Below are 24,634 nucleotides of genomic sequence, written 5' to 3'. Positions count from 1 at the left end.
GCTTTGTTTTATTCCGATAGTTGTTGTGTGTGTTCGGATGCGTGATCAAACTAATGGATTTGCCACCGGCTTCTCTGAAACGATCGCCGACGCGAATTAATAATTTAAATCAAGCGACCAGCACCGAGAGATAACATAGGGATGGAAGCGGTGTGAAATAAAATTTTCAGCCCATTTTCAAACACCAGCGGCGCTGGATTTGCTAAATGCAAATTTTTAGCAATGAGCGCCAAAATAAATGTTTGCGAACGACTGTTCTGCTTACAAATTTCATTTCTGTTTGAAAAACCGTTGCTGATTTATAATCTAAAAATGTGTGATAATCAACTAATAAAACTATGATCCTAAATCAGGACAGGATTAAAAAGATTTTTATTAAAATTTAACTTAAACATTTAAATTTTTTCATTTATTAATAGGAAAAAAGGGGACTAATAAATTCCGGAATGATTTTCATAAATATTAAAAAATCGTTAAAATTTCTCAATTACCGAGCAAATTAAATAATAAAAATTATTATAAAAGCCAGTCTTAAAATAAAAAAAATTGATAGAAAAACTAGTTTACTCTTCCTATGGATCATGATTCGTGGTTTGAGCGGTTGGACAAAACCATTAAATTAGCTCCAAATAATAAACCTATAGTCCACGCCTCACCTATAATTCAACACAAACACCGATTATAATTTCAGAACAACTATTTTACACGCAAAACATTTGCCCATTAATAAAACTGCCATTCAGTGCAGAGTTAATCCCCACGAGGAAATGCAAAACAATCAGCGGATCAGTGGGAATTAGCGCACTGAACAATGAATCGGATCTCGCCGATATAAACAATAATTGCACCGAGAGGTAAAAAATCAAAAAGCTTTTTTTTTTTTTTAATATTTGCATACAGATACCGCAGCTAGATGCTCGCGTATTTAATCAAGGGGGCTGGTCGCTCTTTCGCTCGCGTCCCACCCTCCAGAGCCAACCCTTCCACCCACTGGATGATAATCATGCACCGTCCGCCTTTTTCCATATCTGTTTGTTTCTCTCGGTGAAAAACAAACAAGCATTCATCAATAGCGCGGCGATGAGTTTTCGCTTCAATCGCAATAATTCTCTCCGAGCTTAATATTTACATTAACGGCGGATGGATTTTGAAAAAAAAAAATGAAAAGATGAGAATTGTACGTGTAGGGGAAAATCGCGCTTTTTTCCAGCTTCGCCGAATTATTGTGATGATTATTTACGACGACGTGCACACTCGCATCTCTCCCACACAAAATATACATAATACGAGTGCTATGCATTGTTGTAACACTTGAATGACGACGGCTATATTATTTATTACTTTTAATCCGTATACACGCAGAATGCAAATAATGACGGTGAAAGAGAATGGATATTTATTTATTATTTTTTTTCATGTGCCGAGAGAGAAGAGGACAAAAGCATTCGCGCACAATGATCAACAGCATTAATAAATGTGTTTCCCGGGGAAAGTTTGCAAACTGCTGATGTTATTTCAGGCTTTTTGTTTTTTCCCAGCAACTCCTATCGTGATGAAATTTTATATCTCGTTCTCTCTGTCTGCATATTTATATACACCATTGGTTGTTTTTTTGCGTTCACAAACAGCACACGTACACAAGAGGTATACATTTACAGAATTATTGATACACACACGGTGTCTGCAGCGCTGGATGGAAGTTTTGTTGATGTGATGACGACGAGCGAACGAATGAATAAATAACAAACGCCAAACTAACTTGCAAGGGCGAAAAATTCCGGAATTATTATGCCTTGCCAGAGGGAAATTTTACATTTGGGCGTCGATTGCCAATTTCCATGAAGTGCTACTTCAGGGGGCGAACGAAAAATAATGATGCAGCATTCCGCGAAAATGAGTTGGGGGAAAATAACGAAAACAAACAAACGCCAGCAACTCGCTCCTTAATTATGTTACACACCTATATGTGATGTACTGTACACTGAGAAATTGAAACGTGCGCTGCGTGCAATTAGCTTAATTAGTTTCAGCAGCTGCTCCACCCGAGGGCGTCAGAAAATGCTTTTCCGAAGTGGTTTCCGGACCTGCAACAGAAAAATAATTGTCAGGTTCAAAATTATTTTGGACAAAAGGTTAAATTTTTCCCCAAAACTTCATCCCGAGTAAAATTTTGTCACTCTAAAAAAAATGGGAAAAATAGGGCTCCATCCAGAAGGTGACCTGAGGCTTTCAGAACTTTAAAAACCTATAGTGTCAATGCTTAAATATTGAGAGTGATGAAGATGAATAAATGTGAAAAAAAAATAAAAAAAAATTATTGTATAATAAATACTAATTTAACCAATCTATACATATAAAATCATATAAAATAAAAAATTTTAGAAATTAATTGAGCAACCAAGAGAATTAACAGCTTCATACAGCGACTTGTTTATATTTTTCACAATTTTATTTGTATTTACCTCAGTCAAAACTCTTAATATTTAGCATGGACACGGAATCAAGAAATGATAGATTTTATTTTAATATTTATCAGTAAACTGAAGGTCGCCTTATGGGGTGAGTTGTTCCTTATTATTTACTTTTTCCAGCAGGTCAAGCTCAACCTCAATTTTTAGATGAAATTTGTTTGAAATTATAATTAAATTAATGAAATTTATAAAATATCAAGAAAGAGGAAGCCATTTTTCACCGTTCAAAATCAGGAGTGTAAGCGGAACTCCTAAACTTTCGCATAAGCAGCATCACGCATTTTCGCAGATTGCTGTCTTTTTGCGGAAAAAAGACGGGTTGGCGGACAAAAATAACAACCATGTTCTGGGCAGAATGCGTGCTTGAAAACACATGCACATTGTGCGAGTCGAGTGAGTGCACGCGGTGGTTTTGCGAGAACGCGTGGCGCGCGGGCCACTCGTGAGGGCACCACTGCGTGAACATGATCATCATTATCCCGCGGCAGGAGCATTTCTACACCTACCCACTGCTCTCTTCTTTTCTCTGATTGTCAAGTGTCAAGTGGCCAAGTCTTGTTAAGGACGAGATATACGCGTATTCTAAAGGTTTGAAAGGAGGCGATACTCGAGGAAGCGCGCGCGCAATAATAGAATATCCGCGAGTTGAGACGCACACTCACGGATTTGCGCCAAAAGCACAGTATGGGATTCGCAATTATACTCGGCGGAATGCGCCTCTTAATATAACACTCGAGTCTTTGTCAGCGTTCAAGTTGCCCTTTTTTAGGCCAAATAAAATTTAATGAATGTGTATAAACGCAAATGAGGATGGAAAGAAAATTTTTACTCGTTATCAAATAATAATCCAAGAAAAAATAAATACAAATTTGCATTAGCAAAAAAGCAAGTAAAATATTTTAATTACTATAAAATCTTATTTATTGTGATATAATTATTTTTTTCGTCAAAGAGTGATATAATCTGATATGCAAATCCAGAGTTAAAGTTAAATCTGTTCTAATTTTACTAACCATAAAAATATTTAACTTTCTTTTGCGATTTACATTTTTTATTGCAGACAGATTAATAATTTAATGTATTTTTGCGCCTTCTAATGTTTGCAATTTCATATAGTGCAAAAATTAATAAGAAAATATTTAGGAAATAAGAATAAAATTTTTAAACACTACATGTTTGAACGTAAAACCTTATTTTAACCCATAATTTGACTTGCCACCCTCAAGTTACATCAGAAATCAAAAGTGCCCCCCAGCAGGACGCAGAGGCCAGCAGCAACTCGCCCCCCGTGGCGCTCTCTAACTTTGTCGGTTTTCGGTCGAGGCACAGAGGAAAAAACAAATTAAAAAAGCCAACCCATCGCCGCACGCTTTTTTCCTCTCGCCAGGCTTTTTTCGCCAGCAGCATCTGCATATATATTCCCTCTTTGCAAAAACATCAATCAGATTACCGGCGCTGTGACCAGCGGCAGCAGAGGCGGTTGGTCGCGGCGACCGACACAGCAGTCGCTCTCTCTGACTGGATACGTCCGTATTATTATGTGCTGAATTTTTGGCCTTTGGTTCGGCGGAGAAGAGCTGCCGGCCGGCACTTTGAGGCTTACATTTTGCGAGTAAGCCGCTTTTGTTTCGCGTGTGCTGCTTTTATATTTTCGCTCTCTTTTTTAATACCCTCTGATATCGTGTCCGCCAGCACGTCGATGTTTGAATTAAAAAAAGAGAGAGAGTGGCGACGTCGCTCTCGCTCTTTCTCTTTTCGTCGCAATATAAAAATCATCGTTTCATAATTACCTCACGGACTGGCCGCCTGCTCTGGCTCGGGCGTTACGGCCAGCATTTTTGGCGCCGCGTCTCCCGTAGGAGGGGTGCTGGGAGGGGTGCTTCTCTTCACGCCAGGTTTGGGCTCGTGCTTCTTGACGTAGTCGACGACCAGCTCGAGGCCAATGAGGGCGGGCAGGTCCTTGCACTCGCCCTTCTTCTCCCCTTCCTCCTCCTCCGGAGTCTCCGTCTTGGAACTCTTGCTGTCCACTTCCGATTCTCTCTCCTCATCTCCCCTTTCCTGAGCTGCTTCCGGCATCTCCTCGCCGTCCTCGATCTTGACGCTTTTGTAGATCCGCTTGAGATTCTGCAGGACGTAGTTGGCGTTGGGCGAGATGTCGTCCCTGCGTTTATGAGCCCTGCTGGTCATCATCAGGGGCTTTGCTTCCGGCACGCTGAAAGCAGACGAGTGTTTTGAGTTCTTCATTCCGAGTAACAGGTTGAGGCCTGGCTTGTTGCTGCTCGAGCTGAGGTTGAGGGCACCCGACTTGACTTCGGTGTCCTTTTCCAGCTCGGTGACGATGGGGGTGCCGTTCCGGCGCTCCCGGTCAATCGTGCAGTCGAGGCCTGCTTGCGGGGGTGACATCGAGGATGGGACCGTGCCGAAAGGCGGAAGCTTCCTGTCCCATATATGTCCTGATACTCGGAGGTCTATGAAAAAATGCAGCGGGTCAATTCCATAGGGGGTTTGGTGGTGGGGGCTCGGGCCACCAAGGCCGGGGTACATTGATGGGTACCACAGCGGCGGTGGAAACGGAGGTAGATGAGAGGGGATGAGGTCGCTGGGCATGGAGGAGGAGGAAGATGAATCTGAGCTAGTCGGGACCAAACGGTTGAAGTCTGGCAGAGGTAGCATCCCGCAGTGAGGTAGGTTCGGCAACATCAACGGTGGTGGAGGCGGAGGTAGGAGAGGGGGAGACGTCGTTGAAGACGGACTTGTTCTGCTTTGATCCAAAGGTGGTGAGGAGAAAGGCGGGGTCAACGGACCCTCGTGCCTGGCCATTTTCTCCTCTGGAGCGTGTTTGGTGGTCAGTTCCAAAGGTTTATCCAAGATCGGCGGTGGCTTCCGGTCGATTGCAAACCTAGGAGGGTCACTGACCTCACGCCAGGTGCGTTTGCGTCGCCGGTGGGGTGGCCGACCTGGCAGGTCCTTCTGCATTTCATTTGAAGGAAACTCGATTTGGCTGTCTCGAAGATGAGGTGGGTGCGGCGGCATCTCGTGGGATTTCGCATTGTTGTTGTTGTTATTGTTGTTGCTGCTCTGGACGAAGCTCTTGAGCATGTCACTGAAGAAAAAACTCTGCGGGACAAGAGGAATGTTGTACAAGTATGGCGGGGTCGCTGCCAAAAGCCGCGAGAGGAAGTCACCGTTCCTGAAGTCGGGGGATATTCGAGGGCCGTTTAAGTTGAGACCTCCCGGTGGTTGTTGGGGTGGAATCGGCCCTCGTTTGCTGGATTCTGAGCTGCCCGGAAAGGGCGAGCCGATGTTTGGTCCAGAGCTCATCTGAAACATATAACAATCAAATTCAACTGTGGAAAATATTTATTTAAAATTTGAAGTAAATTAATATCTATCAAAAGATCTAAATTTAAAATTATGGAACTTTTAAAATGAAATTATAATTAAATCAAAATTAAATTTTAACTAAATAAAAAAAACAAATTAATTAAATTAAAATTTTAAAAGGAGACGAAATTTTTAACAGAGTAAAAAATTATTTTAAATTAGAATTGGGAATATTTTTCTAAACCTAGTTTATTGAAAGTGACAAAGTATTTCAATTAGAAACAAATATCACTGAATCGTAATTTGTTTATTTTATTATATTGATCAAAAATGATTTATTTGTATTTAGTTTTTATTTTCCTTCCTTTAAAGTATTCATTGAAATATTTATAATAATTAAATGAAATAAATAAATCTCTGATCAATACGATTTTATTTTTAAGTCAAAGACATTTGTTACTCTATACATTTTTTAAAATCTTTGATCAATTAAAAGTTAAAAAACCTTCATTCGGAATTGTATCTTTGAGTAATATGCTAACTCCATAAAAAAATTTGTCAGGTTTTTTTCTATCTATTTTATATGGATTTTTTTATAAGGGCAGCAAGTTCAATCTCATTTTGTAAACTTTTCTCAAAATTTCATTTGAAAGCAACCCCTGAGGTCATCTTTAGGGTGGTGAGAAATATCTCTCGGCGATCTATTCATATACGAGAGCGGTCACTCTGTAATTCCCTAATCTATTCCAACAACACCCTTCTCGTTAGCAGGACACAAAGTAAAATGACACTGAGTGACCCACTATAATCTGGCCGCTTGTCCGGCGGCGTTCGCACGTCAAGCAATCCGAGAGAGCAACGAACGGCATCGTCGACTAACAAAACAAACTCGAATTAGTTAAGTGGATTACGGCGGCCCGGCCTGGCGGGATTTGCATTGTTTTAAATTTTCGGTGCCGTGTGCGATTTGATGGAAATAATCTCGGCGTTTCTTTGAAGCAGGCCCTCTTCGGCTGACGCGTAAACAATAGGTTGTCAGCAGTTTTAAGTGCACATCACCTACACAGGAGCTCGCTCTTGAGCCCGACCGCTTGCTCAATATAACTTTGTAATCATCGCACTTCTTCCGCCCGAGTTTGCTGAACGAGAGAGAGACTGAGCGCTGCAAACTTTATCATATTCAATATTAAACCCACTCTTTGCGCCGCTGTGTGTGCCGCTGCCGTGTCGAGGACGTTCTCGAGCACACGGTGTGCGGTTGTGTGACGCAATATATTTGACGAAACATTTTAATTATAAAAGCATTTGTGCGCGCCACAGTTCTTTCCCAGCTCACTCCCGCTAACAAACGCCACACGTTAAAGAACTCGCGATTCGCAACCCCTTGCTCGCTCGCGATTCCCTCTCGCGCCACCCTGCCAGCTGCCGTGTCTGTTCCTCTTCTCTTTGCACAATAAAGTGTGCTCTTGAAAATTTCTTGGCGCGTTAGCAAACTTACATCGTCGCAATCAAGACGTCGCGCTCTCCTGGGCGATGACTTGTGCTCACGACTGTGTGTATGTTTTTGGAAATGGCAAAACGCGACTTGCAAAGCAGGCAATCAGTTAATTAGATCAATATTGCAGAATTCAAAACAATAATAATTTTCATTTTTACCATATATTTAATGACAAAATAATAGGATAACTTGACTTTTAATCTTAATCTGGAAGATTTCATCAAGAATGTCAATTCAATCAATTTATTGATAGCAACAGCAATTACAAAAGTGATTATTTTTATTTATTTCATTAATATAATTTGAAAATACAATATAAAGTGAATAATTTAATTACATTATTAAATAAAAATAAATAATAATAAAATAAAACCTTTTAAATATTATTTATTAATTAAATAAAATAAAATAAAATTGTTATTTGTAAGTATAAAAAGTAACAATTACAAAGCATAGTTTATTTTTTTAATTTACAATTATTTAATATGTCAAACATGATTACAAAGTGTAAATATTAAGAAAAAATCATAAATAATATTAAAATTTATTTTCAATTTGTTAAATGCTGCAAGAAATTACCCCTTGTAATCAATTCAGCTAATTGCCATGATTGCTTAGAACATGATACGCGACAAACACCTGAAACCCCTTTCTGAAACGTTATCGATCTGAGCCTTGAGCGGTGGGTATCGAATATAAAAGAGCTCGGGCGGCAACTGATGAACTCTCTCGCGGAAGATATCTGCTGCGGGCTCAATATATGTATGTGATCTGCGAAAAAAAATGCGTCACTCTCTTTTTCGGCGGGATGATTCGGCACAATGCGTGGCAAGCAAGGTATAGGCAGCTTTGGCGTCCGCCGCTCTCTCTCTTTGATACGGAAATAATCAAAGTGCGCGTGCACAGGGCGACAATGGCGCGCGCTGTTGATACCTCAAGGCCCTTATTCCGTGGCGCTGGCGCAAGATGTGGACAAATTATGCCTGTCAAAAGATGACAAAAGATGTTACCAACACCGAGTGAGAGCGAGAACGGCGTTCGCTTCGGCATAAGATATATAATTTGCGAAGGAAAAATGGTAACAGAGGGGGGAGTAAGAGCGAAAAAGAGAGAAAGAGAGCGTCTGGCTGATGATAATGGCAGCGGCTTCAAATATTAAAGCTCTGCAGCCAGAGAGAAGAGCTGTGGTCGGAATATTGAGAGCATAATTAATGAGGAAAATGTAATAACATGATGATGAGGCGAGGCGCCTCAAGTATTTTAAGTGTTTCAATATTATGTGATTGCCGCTGCCGCCGCCGCCGCGCCTTTTGCATCCTCGGCTCAAGAGAGTGTGGGTGGTGGTGCTGGAGGAGAGACGGCAAGAGAGAGGCGCTCGAGAGTAAATTGTTGAATAAAGAAGAGACGCTGTTGTGCGTCTCCGCGGAGCACATAATGCGATACAGCGAGATGGGAATTCGTTCTCTCGGCGAGGGGGGCGATGCTTTTCCGCGGCGACGTGTGCGCCGAGATTTCCGCAAAATCGCGTGAAAGGCTCCCCGATTCTGTATATACAAACAGACCTGACTAACGACTTAATTCTCGTGCGCCGCTGTCGCCGGCTAAAAGCAACAATTTGCGTTTTAATTATCAAAAGTTCGCTTCTCATTGTGTTTGTTGTTTCCTCCTTAGCTTTTATATAATTTGAGAGAGGGTAGTGATAAAAGGACTAAATATTATAACATTAGAATTGCAAAAAGTCAAAATTTCCCCAAACGAAACAATTTTTTTTCATATCTGTGTAACAATGACATTTTCAAATTATAAAAAAAAATTAACTAAAATCTTTATTTCTAAATAATATTCTCAGTGAAATATTGAAGAGTAATAAACTTTTGAGCAGTTTTTGCAGGATTTTTTTTTAATTGGTATTGACAAATTTAAAAAAAATCCAATTTATCAAAATTTCAAAATCAAACAACTTGGATTTTTTGGTTTTTGGGCCACCTTTGGAATCCTAGAGATAATATTGATGCAGCATTATAGGAATGGTTTTCACTCTTCAATAAAGATATTAATCCGAATTGGCTCTACTCACTAAACCTGAATAATTTTTAATTTCTATTCATTTTTGCACGCCATTTTTTGTACATACTTAACAGGGGAAAAATACATAATCGAACTTCAGTTGCAAGCATTAGAATTGAAATTTGCGAAAATTATCTTTAAAAAATTAAAATAGCAAGCGTTAGAGAGCGAGGGCAGGAAAAGGGAGTAATAAAGAGAATTGCATTTTTTTTTTTTTTTTTTTTTTTTTTTTTTTTTTTTTAATTCATTATTGTCAATAAATTTCAATATTTAAAAAAAATTATTGTACATGGGTTTTCTTATCATTTGTAATATTTTCAATGATGATTGAAATGCTATGCAATTCCGGCCCGTTTCATTTCCAGCCACTTTATGAATGTACATATTTATTTACGAATAAATTTGAAGGGGTAAAAAGAACAAGTTGCCAAATTATTTAATATTCTGATTACGTTCCGGTGTATTATTTACGAAAAAATCACTAATAACGAATGAGAAAAATTAAGATCTAAACAATTTCAAATAAACCGGCTGGAAAAGCGTTAAAATTTAATTAAATCCATAAGTTCACTGATTGAATGAATTCTCTCGTCAACAACGCACACACTCCTCCCACTTCTGCCATATCATTATTATTTCCAAAAGCAACACACTCTCGGCGGAAGTTAAATGTACAAAAGGAAGGGCTGGCGCATCTCTTTTGCATTTCGCCCCGGCACTATATAATATATTTGCTACTTATTGTGTGCCGCGTGTGAGAGAGTTGCGCGGCATTTAATTTCCTGCGAATGCTGCTGGATGATTCCTCTCGCGTGGAAATTATATACCACCGGCGTGCTGCTATCAAACTCATTCTTTCCCCATATCCATCCACGGCATGTGACGGACGGGCGCTTTCATTCGCAAACGGAGCTTTTTGCGAAAAGCAGAGAGAGGTGCCGCTCTCAGAGCTCAAAGGGTTGTTTTTATTGCAGGCGCGTGTCAGCAGGGATAAACCGGTGCCAAAAACAGAGACGCCAATGCTTCTGTCAGTTTTGGCTGGTGGCTAACAAGAGTTTCACCAGCAAACGGAAATTAGTTGGAGAAAAGCTAAAAATGTATTTCATTTGCAATTTTTGCTCATGTTTCGTTGCAAACTAGTTTAATGATTTTTTGAACTCGGATAACAAAATTATCAAATGAAAATGAATTTTCTAAACTTTTTAAATTTATTTTATTTCATCTTTAGAAAGCTCCAAGAAATAAGTACAAAAAAAAAAAAAACATCTGATCTTGTTTCAAATACATGTTTTTTTTTTTAAGACTTTTTTAAATATTAATGTGGGTATATCTTAGGGAAAAGCTGCTCCCTTTTTCTGCTCTCTTCAATGCCGCCAAGATCGAGATACATATTACGCATAATGCGATCCGCGAGCGTAACAGGAGCCGTGACAGAATCCATCAACGTGTCGTTTGAACGGCCATTATTCATTTTTAAAGATAGCACACGCAGCAGAGCACCCTTCTTTCGACACTCGCTTTGAAATAACGATGTTTTCGCAAATTGCGCGTGAGAGAAAGCGAGAGAGAGCTATAGGGGGTGTCTCCGCTTTTGATATTATCACATCAGCGTCTCGCTTCATACCGATTTTTTTTCCAAATATCCACACAATTTTTTTCAAAGTAAAATACTACCTTTTACAGTGTTAATATTATTGTTTATTTTGATCATTTCTCCACTAATTGTAAGTGAAAAGCATTAAATTGAATTATTTTTTTTAATGAAGGAACAAATTGATAATAATTTTCTATATTTTTCTTGTGTCAAATGATCAAAAATTGATTTTGGAAATGGATCCTTGCTAATTATGTCATTCTGATTTCAAATATGTGAGACTAAATCAACTTTTTTACTTATTCAGACAGAGTTTTAAATTATTGTGAGTAAGGAATTTCAATTTATAGATTTGGAAAGCCTGTGACAAAATACATTCATTGTAAACTTCAAACAAATCAAATTTTATCTTATCAAAATAAGTGCAATATCCTCTTTGAAAATCAGATATTTCATTTGATTTAGAACTAGATTAAATAAGTGCAAAAAAATACTTTTTCACACTTATTCTTATTAGTTAAAAATTTCTCTACCTGGGATTTTTTCATCAAAAATTTGAATCATAATAGGCAGCACAAGAAAAGGGATATTTCACCAGTTATGTAATATGGACCAAGAAAAAATAATGGGAAAAAGTTTTAACTCATTTCAATAACAAAAAAATTTTAACTAAAAATTTTTAACTAAATTTAAATAACTATACAATCTAAAATCAACAAAAGAAACTAATTTAAAATTTCTGCCAACTTATAGTTTTCCTTTAAAACTACGCCACTCGATTCGAAAATCTGCCTTCCCCAAAACCCCTTTTTCTTTTTCCGATCCGCAGCCATTAGCCGGCGTCAAGAGGCGTTGATAATTCCGGAACGTGCGGACGGACCTGGGTGCTAAAACCCCGGCCGTCGGTCGGGCGCTGCCAGAGCGAAAGAGAAAGAGCGAGTGAGCGCTTTATTTCGTTAGCTGCTGCTTCTGTTGCCAGCCACTACATTAGGGCGTCAGAGCAAAAGTTTCCGGTCCGAGTGTTTTATCCATCTCATCGCGAGTAGGAATAATTGGTTGCTCAAACATGGAGTGGAGCGACGGAGCTTCATGAATATTTCTCGCACAATAACCAGCACAATACACACGGCCGCGCGTTGCTTTGGAAACCAGACGGCTTGAGCAGCGCTGCTAATTTGGAAACAGAGTGCTCTCCTAGCAATTCAAAAATATATATTCTCAAGCTCGACAATTCACATTTTGCAAAAGCTTTAATATTAAGGTATAAATTACAATGAAACTACACATTGAACTTCAAACTAATTCCCTTGCACGCACAAAATGTGTCCAACGATTTGGATTCAGCCATAATCATAAATCTTTGGTTAGCTCATATAGATTAAAAAAAAGGAATTTGACAGAATAGGAATCATCTCATGCGAAAGACGGAAAGAATAAAATATGATGCATCTCATCGTGTATTTTGCTATTTGTTCCAAAAACGGATATTGATAGATTTTCCTTACCTCTTTTAAGTTAAAATTTTTGGATATTCTCTTGATAATTTTATAAACAAAAATCTTTATTGTTTCTGATCAAGCAGTTATGTAAGTGTGAATTTTTATCAGAGAGTAGAATAACCCTGGGCTCACCTTGAATTAGTTTTTTCTGAAATTGGAAAGACTTCATTATCTAGTGGTGATGCTGTTTTAACCAATGTTTGTTTTTCTTTCAATGCATAATTTTTCTTTAATTTAAAGAAATTAACAGCTACAATAATAATTAATAATCGTGGTGATGTGAATTTAACGTCGGCTTTTCCTCAATGGGTTTTGTGAGTTGTTTATGGTTTCAGATAAAACAATATCCTGGTCTACATGGCTGTATTTGAAAGAAATTCGAAAGATAATTTTTTTTTTAATAATTCTTGTCAAAATTACTACACAGCTCATGAATTATGAATGCAGTCTAAAGCCGAAACATGAAGAGTAGGATATTGTTTTGTCTTAAACAATAATCAACTCAAAAAACCCATCAAGGAAATCTGACTTTAAATTCAAATCACCATGAATCAACCCTCGATCGTGAAATTCTACCACAAAATAATAATCGCCTTATACTTAAATGTTATTTTTAAAAGAAATTTCCTAATGCTTCTAAAATGAAAAAAATTTCAATTACTTTTACTCTACTAAATCTCGTCGTTTTTGGAGATGCTGGGAAATTTCATGAACTTGTACGTTAATTCAATTATAAGATTAATTCAGCAATTTCCTCAGAAATAGATTCGGAAAGAGGAGATGATATATATTAATTAAGAAAAGTGAAGCGTCCAAAGTGGTCAGCGGGAGAGGTGGTGACCGGTGCAGATGCTGGGGCCGGATGAATAATGAGGTGTGGGGGGAGAAAGCGGGTGGCGTGGCTCGCGGCGACATACGTCTTGGTGCCGGCCAGAACAATGGACCGTAATCTTGGCACGCCCCTTTAAGCACATTGTACCGAGCTGGGAAAAAGTCGTCGTGCATAAAGGCGAGGAGGAAGAAACGGAGAAGAGGACCCATCCTCATTTAGCATTGTTGTTTGTGCCTGTGTGTGTGCTCGCGCCGCTAAAAGCATCATCTTGCCGCGCTTTGTGTGCCCGAGAGAGGAGCTGCCGGTTTAATTTCGCACGGCGCGCTGCTATTCATCGCCCACACGTACAATAGTGCAAAGCGATTAGACAAATATTAATTATTTCCCGGGAATGCTAGAAATGCACGAATGCGTGGCGGTGACAGATAGGGGCTGCTTAAGCAAGCGGGGGCTTAAGTTGTTAAGCAACGATGGTGGAATTCAAGACAGTTTTACCTCTTAAGAACGATTTCTTCGCTTAAATTGCTATGTTTAAATAGAAAAATGAGGACCTTTTTTCTATAATTGAAAAAAATATTAAAGATTAATTTTTTATGTATTAAACAATATTTAAGAATTTATTATATAGCAAAAAAAAAAATATTTTTATATATTTAAATTAATAAAAATTTTAAATTTTTTGGCGGAAGATATTTTATGTTACTGCTGCTGGCATTTTTTAAAACAATAAATTATTCTATAAACTATTAATTTATGTAAAAAATAAATAATACGACATAATTATAAACCGAAATAAACAACAAAAGTATATAACGCATAATGCAACCTGCAACACCTCTACGTTGAGCGGATTGCATAATATTAATACAGCAGGCGCGCTTATCACTTAATTTCTATTACAACTTATTACCTCTTACTTTCAAATCATGCGCCGAATATTTAATAATTGTCAAACTTAAAATTATACCATCTCTCCTACGTTTGCAAAGTGAAAATTGCGTAAAAGAAAGTTAGCGGCGCGCGCCTTTTCTTGCTCGCAGGGGTTCTATTTGGAGGGCGTTATGAATGAAGTTGTGAGTAGGGAGGTTGTGAGGGTCATGGTCGGCGTAGCATGTTAGGGGCGCAAGGGTCGATTATTGGATCAACCGTGCGAGAGCGGCAAGAAAGCTGGAGGTCATGCTCTCCAAGCAGGCAAGACGCCGGCGAGATCAAGTGGCGGGCCAACCGCCCCGCCGCCAACCACCTCCACTCCGCCACAGAGACGGAGTTGTATTTTTTTTACTCAATATCAACCTTGTTTCTTTCCAAATAATATTTACTTAAAAAATATAAGTAAATATTAATTAAAACAATCACATTATTGACTGAGTTCAATGTGAAGCTAAACTTTTTAAAAGGCAATCGAGGATATAAAATTAAGACGAAAAGCTCTAAAATCTGTGAAATCTTGAAAAATTAGTCATCGATAAAGGACTCAATTCATAAAATTTTATATCTCCTCATAACAAAAAATCCGGAAGAATAAGACAGTGAAATTTGTTCCTCTTGCTCTTACAAAATATTTCATTCCTTCCTTTATCCTACAAATGCGCAATGCAATGCAATGCTAATGCAGATTGGAATGTTTAGAGACTATTAGGAATATAAATGAGGGTTGAAAGTTGAAAATAATAATAATTAAAATTCAGATTTTTACATTTAATGTCTAAACTCTCACCAAAAATTTAAATAGTTTAAATTAAGGTATTTTCAATTAGCGATAGTCTGATTTAGCTTTCTTCTGTCTATATTCTGCTCTTTTTCTACAAAATAATAAATAAGTGAACTTATACAAGCCAAATTTCAATTCAGCCATCTTCAATTGTGAAATTATGGAAGATTTTAAATACTTCTCAAAAATTATGAATAATATGAAATCATACAAATCAATGGGGGAAATTCACTTGCTAAGTAAGTTAGCACCAGCCAATCGCTTATATTGTTGGATTCTTACGTCATTTAATAATAATGGAAATACTTATTTCAAACCCTAATTTAACTATTTTTATACTTTTCTTGCGTTTCTCAGCCTGGCTTTAAAATTGAACAGCAAAATTCAGAATGGCATTACGAAACACAGTTAAAACAACTTTTTATCCCAATGAAAGCTGGGAGGACACAATTCCAAAAGTAAAACTGCGTACAGCAGGGACGCATTAATCCTTCCAGAGTGAGAGAGAGGCGTGGGAGTCTGGTGGGGTCAGCGACACAAATCTCAATTACAAGGACAATGCAAATGCACTCTGCTTAATGAAAAAGAAAGCAGGGAAATTCCACAACTGGTACATGAAAATCTGCGCCCCGGGTACATCATTTCAGCAAAAGTAATAATCCAACGAGAGCGTTTTATTATTTCTGCGGCCGGGGCTGAAAGAATCGTAAAGAATGTGTAACGAGGTAACGACCAATCCGCCGCGCTGTCACGATGCCGTATTGATTAGGCCGGAAAGTAGTCGTGTTCCGCGAGAGGTGCTCTCTTCTCTGTGTGTCGCTCGATGCGAACGCCGTCGCCACAGCCGCTGTCATTTGGCGATTAATTGCGCATCTTGACAACCGCCGCTGCCGCACCGCCGCTCCCTTCGCCCCCCGTCGCGATTCGAAACAAAAATCGCCCTCCACTCGCTCGCGACGCAAAAGGGGTTTTATTTGTCTTGCGTCAAGCCCCGGTTTTTCAGCAAAGACAATCATCGCAACCCCGCAGTTCCACAAAAACTAACTATGGATAAAAGCAAAAGAATAAGAATACATTATCCAACTTTGGCTGTTTATATTCAGCTAAATGATTATTTATTTAATTTATTTGAATTGATTGTTTGGATAATTATGTAAGTATTTTTAAAGTTCAAACAAAAGTTTGGACATGCTAATTTACAAGAAACGACAAAAAATGTAATTTTTAGTATAAATTAAGCATTTTTAAAGCAATTGTGCAAAAAGTATTCTTTTCAAAACCATCAAGCCAATTAAGAGACAAATCAGTAAGATATTAACTTTCAAACTTTCAAGATTATCAAAATTTTAAATAAAGCGATGCTTGTAAGGAAAGGACGAAGATTAATGAAATTATTTGATTTTAATCTGGATCTCATTTTCAGCAAAGTTAAGAATATTATCATCAAAATTTAAAGAAATTTCATTTGATGAGCTTAACAAAATTTTCAAATCGGTTTAATGTCTTAAGGGCTTTAGCAATTAAAAACAGGAAAGGAAGTACAAGCTTTTAGAACTTTGCCAATAATTACGCTTGAGCTCAAAATAAAAAAATAGTAATTATATTTGGCATAAAATTCTTATTTTTCAAACTATAATCTAGGAAAAAAAATTGGAATTATGGAAATGATCGCAGTAAATGAAAGCTAATATTACAAATAAATTTATTTTTGTTTTAATTATTCCAAATCGCCGTCAAAATTACTATGAATGAACAATGATTAACAAAACTTGTTCAACGTGACTTTGAACTCCTTGATTTTAACAGAGTTTTTGTCATTTAGAAAACTAAAGATATCTTTTCATCAATCAAAAAATAAATAAATCATTCTTGTTGTTAACTTAAGATGGCTCAGAGTACTCTTTTTTGTATATATATACAAGTCCTCTTTATGCACCTAGCGTTTAAAATTTATCAGCTCATGAACTTATTTCATGTTCTCAAATATTCCCCGTCAATTTAATTATTGCTCTAATAATTTGTTTCCCCTTTAGAAAAGATATATTTTTTCATCATTTCTGATGTTTGGAAGGGAATAAAACAAAAACGCTACAACAAATAGTTTTTGTCAGAAAGACGCTCATCCGAACAAACATTGGCGCAAAATCAGCAGATGTCCAAATATTTGCTCGAAATGGAGTGAGCAAGAGAGAGAAACCATCAAGTGGCCATCTGCTCGGCAAACGGGTCGAGAGTCAGAGAGCGGTTTGACCTGGAGGGCTGCTGATGTGTAACCTGTTGCCCAGTCTGGCTGGCAGGCGGGCGGGTCGCTCTTTGACCTCAAGTGTGCGTTCGTTCGCCACCGCCGAAAGCCCTATTACTTTATTATACACCGTGTGAGCAACAAGTACTTACAAGACGCGCGGACAAAAAAGGGGATTGCCGCCGACGAGAGTCGTAAATCAGCCGCGCCGAGATTAAGTAGAAAAGTTTTCATTTTTGGCGTCATAAATTCACATCAGCGCGGTTTCTCACGTGCGCCACACGAATCCCCGATAGGGTGGAAGAAAACTTGAGCCCTCCTCTGATAAATCTTGCAAATTTAAAAGCAGCAGCTGCGACTCTCTCGCGACGAGGAGAAAAGGCAAATAATAACGCGCTTTGTCGCGGCGAGGCGCGAATAATTAGAGGAATTGATGAGTCGGCGCAAGAAATCCGAGAGCGCCACCATGATTTATCGAGCAAGCCACTTTGTAATTTGCGATGCGCCGCTTGAATAGAGCGCGAGATTCTCCGACGTCAACCCACCCGCGCCATAAAATATTCATTACGCGTGCCAGCGAGAGAGAGAAAAGTGGAAACTCGACTGCTTTTAACGCAAAAAGTCGTGTGTGAGCTTCTTAAACAAGTAAGTAAGATGAAGAGGAAGGTAAAGGATATCTAATTGCGTTCATAGAACATGTAGCTTTTTCCAGCAATAAGTAAATTAAAATAGAATATGCTATTTGTTAAGATTGTGAAACATAAACAATTTTTTTTACATCATTAGATTAACTTGCTTCTTATTTTGTTATTTATTGCTTGAATTGTAGATGTGTGAGGAGACTTAGTAAGTTTGCATAGTTTTTAGTATTGGTCATTATTTTTATCCACAAAATATAATACAATTTCATTTCCTAATTTATTGGTGAATAATAAATTATATCCAAATTAACATTGTATTTTTAATTGATTTTTTTTTAAATTGTGCATGCACATTTTTATAAATAAAAATAAATTTCAAGTCATTACTACAAAACAAAAAATTATTAATTAATCATTTTTATTTCTTTATGTGGAAACAATCTACGATGAAAATGATTTATAAAAATAAGGGTAAAATTGATGATTTAAACTCATATCGGGGTATTTCACTGTGTAATACACTATGCAAACTACTTGATAAAATTCTGGCAACGAGACTTTTGGCGAAACTCGGGGATTTTATTCCGAAAGAACAATACGGTTTTATGCCGGGCAAAAGCACTATTGATGCCATTAAAAATTTTCAATTAAAAATTTCAGAAAAAATGGGAGGGAAAAACTACAAAAAATATGCACTTTTTATTGACTTAAAATCAGCTTTTGATCTGGCTAATAGAAAATTGTTTATGCAAAAGATAATTAACAAAAACACCCTATCAAAAAATGAACTTTTGTTGCTATCAGAATTTTTGGAGGTAGACCATATTCAGATAGATGATGGAATTTCACTTTCAGAGTTTTTTACTCAATCAAATGGCTTCAAACAAGGTATGAATTCTAGCCCAATTTGTTTCAATATTTACATCCATGACATTATTAAAATATTCGAGGGCATGGACGGAGTGGACTTTCTGCTCTTTGCAGATGATATGGTTTTTATTAGCGATTGTTGTAAAAAACTGGAAGAAATTTTGAGAAAGTTTTTAATTTACTGCACAGAAAACAACTTAAAAATAAACCTGTCCAAGACAAAAGCTTTAAAATTCACAAATAAAGGTAAAGGGCAGAAAGGAAAATTAGATAAAATAGCTTGCGAGGGGAAAGAAATCGAATTTGTAACTAGTTTCCCATACCTTGGTGTAACTTTTCAGAAAAGTTGCACGTCCTTCTCCAAACATGTCACCGAAAGATGCAAAAAGGCCCTCGCAGCCATGCACTTCAGTGGGAACTTACGGGACCTATCTCTCGACTGCGCTAAATCTCTCTTTTTTCTTAAATTCGCGCCCATGGCCACGTATGGGGTGGAAGCAATTTGGCCGCACTTAAAATTATGTGACTTGGTTACGTATGAAAATTTAATGACTAGATATTTTAAAAAAGTTTTAGGAGTAAGTAAATTTTCTAGAAGCTCTTATCTGTATCTTTTGATTGGCGACGAAGAGCCTTTTGTAACTAAAATTAAGAACACCTTTAATTTAGTTGACAATAAAGCTTATGAAGAATTCTTGGAACATATTCGGCATAGAAAAGAACGTGACTTTAATGTAGAAATATTTCAAACACCGGCAATGTTAAATGATAACTGGAAGCAGCCCTTGGTTAAAAATAGACATGTTCAAACACGGTTTGCAATGCACGGCTTTCATCACTTTGCTTGTACCGATAAAACTTTTCATACCGCCGGAGAAAAATGTAAATGTAAACTTTGTGACGAGACAAAGATTTCTCAGTACCACCTCCTTAAATGTACAAAAAGAATCAAATCCCTAACTGAATATGCTAAAATGGATAAAGATAAAACCTAGTATAGATTATATTTAACCTTAAGTCGACACTTTAATTCTTAACTATTATAATGTCTTGCTGAAGTTGTACACAATTGTGTTAAATAAATGGAAATAAATAATTTTTAAGTTTTTTTTTTTTAAGTTTAATATTTTATTTTAGATACTCTTAATTTTTTACCGATCAGAAAATAAACATTCTAATAATTTAAACATAATTATGGTTCTTAAAATATATTATTAAACATGACAGTCTAATGGGTATCCTGAATGAATTGCATTATTAGCATGACCTCAATTGTGTGTTGGGTCTATGGAAATTTAATGATTATTCCAATATTATTTAAAAATAAAGCAAAATAAATTTTAAATCAAAGCTGAACATTTATTGTTGGCTGTGGGCGATATTATTTTGATAAAAGAAAAATGGAATAATAATTGTAATTGGCGCCAAAAATTTTTATTCGTTCAAAGCATAACAATGGCTAGGTTAGGTAGGAAATTTTAGCTTAAGAATAAAAATTACAAAGAATTAACTTTAGTTGGAAACTACCCCCTTAAACTTAATTCTGGTAATTGCCTTTTGAATTAATAAAATATTAAAACACGAATGAAAAATCATGAAGAAATTTATGAAAATAATAAATAATTGATATCCAGATTATTAAATAAAAATATTTATAATCAAAACTTGACAACAATGCCAACAGAACTTGGCAAAACCGCGACGTTTTGAAAGTTTTGAAGCGGTCGGGGGATGCAAATTCGGCAGGGTGCGCGCATAAGAATGACAGACAAGTGTATTATGGGCATGTCAAACCGCGGCAGAGCAGCAAACAGACGACGGACGAGTGTGCGAAGATAGCGTGTGCTTTGTCAGCCGGCGGAACAGAGAACGGGGCACGCATGATTTATCAAATATCATAGCATTATCGTCTCTCTCTACTCTCACTCACTCGCATATTGAAATGCCATCATTGTTGTCGGCCGAGCGGGGGAGGCGAAGAGGTGCTCGAGCAGAAATTTCAAAATTATTAGATCGGGGATGACTAATTGCAGCGTCGCAGCCAAATCTCTTTTTAATACATAATCTCACCGCTTTTCCACTTTTTTTTCTCTTGCCAAATGCGATTACCTCACGCGGGAGTGCACAGCATCTTTGGTGAGAGTTTCATTAGAAGCAAAGTCGTGTTACGGGAAGGTTTTTTTCAATTGGAGAAAATTTTAATCGCCTTTATCGGTCGCACTTAATCTTGGTTTCAGCTTATCAACAAAGCTGCTTTTGGCGAAGAACTTTTTTGGAAAACTTTCGTTTACGTAACAGAAGAATTTTATTCTAATTTGCTGACAATAAGTGCTGTTGGTGGATTCTCCAGGCTGTTTTTCCTCAAGTGTATTTAGTGAATTATGAAAAATATTTCCTGCATTAATTATTCCTGATTAAGTACTCTATCAATTTATGCTTGTACGAAAATTGATAAATATATGGTTGGTTAAATTTGTGGGAGAATTAACTTTCAATTATATTTGATAAACGAGTTTTTAACAACAAAAAACAATATTTTTTTTGGCTCCAGTGCAGAAAAAAGTTTGAATCCGTCTTTTAGAATTGCTTATTAATCAATTTTAAGATAAAAATTTAAAATTTTCTTAAATAAAAATATAAAGATTTATTTCTGGTTGAATAATCGTGAGTTGCATTGCCATACTCAGGAAGTCTAAATCAAACTTAATACAATCGGAATTATTATTGCAAACTAATTGTCATTTAATGAACAAAATAATTTCCCTGATTTGATATCATGTCTTTGTTGTGGTGGAAAATTAATTCTTGGAATTTCCCTACCACAGCAATTAATTCTCACATTCAAACGGATCTTGCGTCAGAGCGATTTTTCAGCAGCTTACACAATCTCACTTGGTTTGAAGTTTTAACTTCGAGTGCTCTTCGGTTATGCAACCCGCACAACTCCATAGAGCCGAGGGATGATTTTGTAATAATTCGCCGCTAACAGGGCCGGTCTCTCTTTCATTTGAAAAGAGGTGCGTGATTTTTCAGTTTTCGGAGGGTTAAAACGCGGCACGTGCTGTGCAAATCGCTCTCTCTGTGTGTCGCCACTTTTATACGGTCTCTCTTTTTGCCTTTGCTCGCTCGCGCGACCGACCAGGCGGACGGATGAAAAACGCGCTAAAAAGCAAAGGGGACGCGCGCCGGACGGTGCAGGGCGCTCAGTATGTGGTGTCGCAACCCCCGTTCGCTCTCGCTTGATTGCCATCTCCAATTAATCCGCGCTCTAATTAAAGGTGCTCTTCATAGTGCATCCACTTCGAGTCCCACCCCTTCTCCTCAAACATCCGAAATTTGATTGAAAAAGCCGCTTTCCTCAAAGCCACAATGCCCTCAAACTACGATCTAAACAAAAGAGGCCTCGAGGCAGCGAGGTTTACATTCAACTGGGTTTTCCTGTCCGTGTTACGCAATTTGGTGTGATACGAAATTATGATTAAATTGAAAGAAACTCGTTAAAATTATTGCTACTCCAGTTACTTTACCTTAAAATTTAATAGCATATGAGTCATATTATATGACTATTTTGTAGATTTTCTCATAAAAAACTTGTTTTGAGTTTAAAATTATTATTATTAACGGTAAACTCTGGGTAAAACCAAGTGATACTTTGTAAACCGAATCCAAAAATACATACACGAATTCAAATTCAGATTTTTTTATAGATATCATGTCTAAAATAAACTAAAAAAAATTCTCTTGGATTTTATTTTGATACCTAGCTATATTTTTTACTCCCAGTAAACATTTGTATTTTTAGTTATTTATCTGTGCTCTCTAATTTTGAAATCGTCACTAATAAAATTTGTTTAAAATTATTTTCTTTGCTGATGGTTACAAAAAACTGCACTGATTGTGAATTTTTAACTTTATTAAGATATTCCCTCAATATTTTAGTTTTTTTTGTCTTAATTTTTTTCAAGCTCCTCTTGTTGTTAGATTTCATTTCCTCTTAATTGTTTATAATTAAGTGTGCCAATAAAATCTGCTTAAATATCGAAATCGAGCATAAATTTTATTTTTACGCTAGACCAAGGCACGCTCATGACAATAAACGTTCTAATATGGCTGTTACAGCTATAGCTTTTTTCGGCTGTAAACTGCATCTTACTCAATTTCAAATGAGGAATAATACAAAGACGAGCTATACAAAATTTTAACTTGTGTTAGTGCAGTTAATTGTCAAACTACGTAAGCTGCTATTTATGAAAAATAAATAAAGCTATTTCAGCCATGAAAATCTTACAATTTCACAGTTCACATTTTACCAGCAATCGATAATTTAACATGAAAATGATATTTCATTTAGAAAAAAATGCAGTTTTATCCTTAAACGTGATTAAAAAATTTAACTTTGAAGAATTACATGGGGTCTTTTCCATTTTGGAAGTGTTAGCAAAAATCTTGCCCAAAAAGGTGCATTTTTTTTGTCTAGCAATTTAATGTTCCACTCCCAGCAAATGATTATTGTTCATAACTTTTTGAAACAATAGGAAAAATAAACAACAGTAATAATGATTTTAAACTTGAAATTTTTAAATAACATCAGCATGAGCCAAAATTCTATCACAAAATTAAAAAAGGGAAGTTAAAAAAGATAGTCTTACCATGAGCAGGCGAGTTGGCTGATGGGCCTTGGGCAGGGTGCGAATCTCGGTGGTAAGCCCGTGCAAATCGAATGGAAAGGGCGTGCGAGTCACGTGTTGGCTCGGCCGAGGGCAGAGAGGGTGTGCGAGGGTGCCGACGGAGCAGAGGTGAGTGATTAAGCGCGGCGACGGCGGCGGCAGAGAGAGCGCGGTGCGGTTGATCCGGCCAATCTGCGCAGAGAGAATTACGCGACGTCGTGATAAGGGTGGGTGGGGGTTGATAAGGAGCTGTGTGTGTTCCGTACTTAACAGGGGCGGCGCCGGGTGCTCTCCGGCCAATCGCCGTCCACAGTGGGCACGGCACCAAGATTTTTGCCACTGCTCTCTCTCGCTCACGCCAAAATATTTTTTTTTTATTATGTATTTTTCCCCTGTAAATCAACAGCTGCGAAAAATCCCAGCGGCCTGTCCGTATTTGGAATTACTTTGCAAGCCGTAAATAAATAGTAATTGCTGCATCGCCGGATCTGAACGCCGGCGCTGGTCTCTTTCAGTCGCGATTATTTTTGTGGTGCCGCTTTTCAGGCCGGAAATGAAAGAAATTCATTTCTGCCTCAGCGTGCCTCTCAATATCTAGTCGTTTTTGTATTTGAAAAATCGCACTTGCTTTTATAAGCAAATTCTATCAGGCAAGTTCTGCTACATTTCAAGTTTTGCCTCAATGAGAGTGAAACATTTTACTAGAACATTGCCAAGTCAGGCAAATTTTCGGACTTATTCCTAGTGTTCAATTATTTTAAAATTTAGGGCTTTATAAATAGTAAATATTGAACACAGAACAGCACGGGTGAGAATTAAAAAAAAATCCACTCGGCATTGGAAACTTATGAAACACATGATATAAACAAAAAATTCCTTTTGTGATGTTTGTATATAAAAACCTATTTTCCTATTATAAAGCTAGGAGATATTCCAGTCTATTAGATAAAGATTTTTTGATAAAGTCCAGTTGAACTTCATTTCTTTAATAATAATTTGTTGTGTAGCATCATCTCATTTAAACCCATTGTCAGAGTATTTGCTCAAAATATTCAAGAAGTTAAGATTTAAAAATTTAAAAATTGCAGGGGAATATAAATTTAAATTGCAATATCGATTAAAATGAGATTTTACAGTTTAAAATTCCATGATTCTAGCTTTTTTCCATGAATGCTAGAATAAAAGCTCGTAGAAATCAACAGCAGGCCAAATTTTTTA

General features: G+C 37.1%; 1 protein-coding gene across 1 annotated transcript; it reads right to left on the bottom strand.

Annotated features, from left to right (window-relative positions):
• Window positions 1-1,145: 1,145 nt before the first annotated feature.
• Window positions 1,146-23,539, bottom strand: LOC132205365 (uncharacterized). The gene is made up of 3 exons (XM_059634369.1): window positions 23,399-23,539; window positions 4,262-5,792; window positions 1,146-2,084 (listed from the first exon to the last, which is right to left on the bottom strand). The coding sequence occupies exons 1-2, from the start codon at window positions 23,399-23,401 to the stop codon at window positions 4,263-4,265; spliced, it is 1,533 nt and encodes a 510-aa protein (XP_059490352.1). The 5' UTR covers window positions 23,402-23,539; the 3' UTR covers window positions 1,146-2,084; window position 4,262.
• Between the last annotated feature and the right edge of the window lie 1,095 nt (window positions 23,540-24,634).

The sequence above is a fragment of the Neocloeon triangulifer genome, unplaced genomic scaffold (assembly GCF_031216515.1).
Source record: "Neocloeon triangulifer isolate White Clay Creek 2 clone unplaced genomic scaffold, ASM3121651v1 ptg000002l, whole genome shotgun sequence".
Taxonomy (NCBI): domain Eukaryota; kingdom Metazoa; phylum Arthropoda; class Insecta; order Ephemeroptera; family Baetidae; genus Neocloeon; species Neocloeon triangulifer.
Note: the sequence above shows the minus strand (reverse complement) of the source record. Positions and strands in the feature narration are given on the sequence as shown.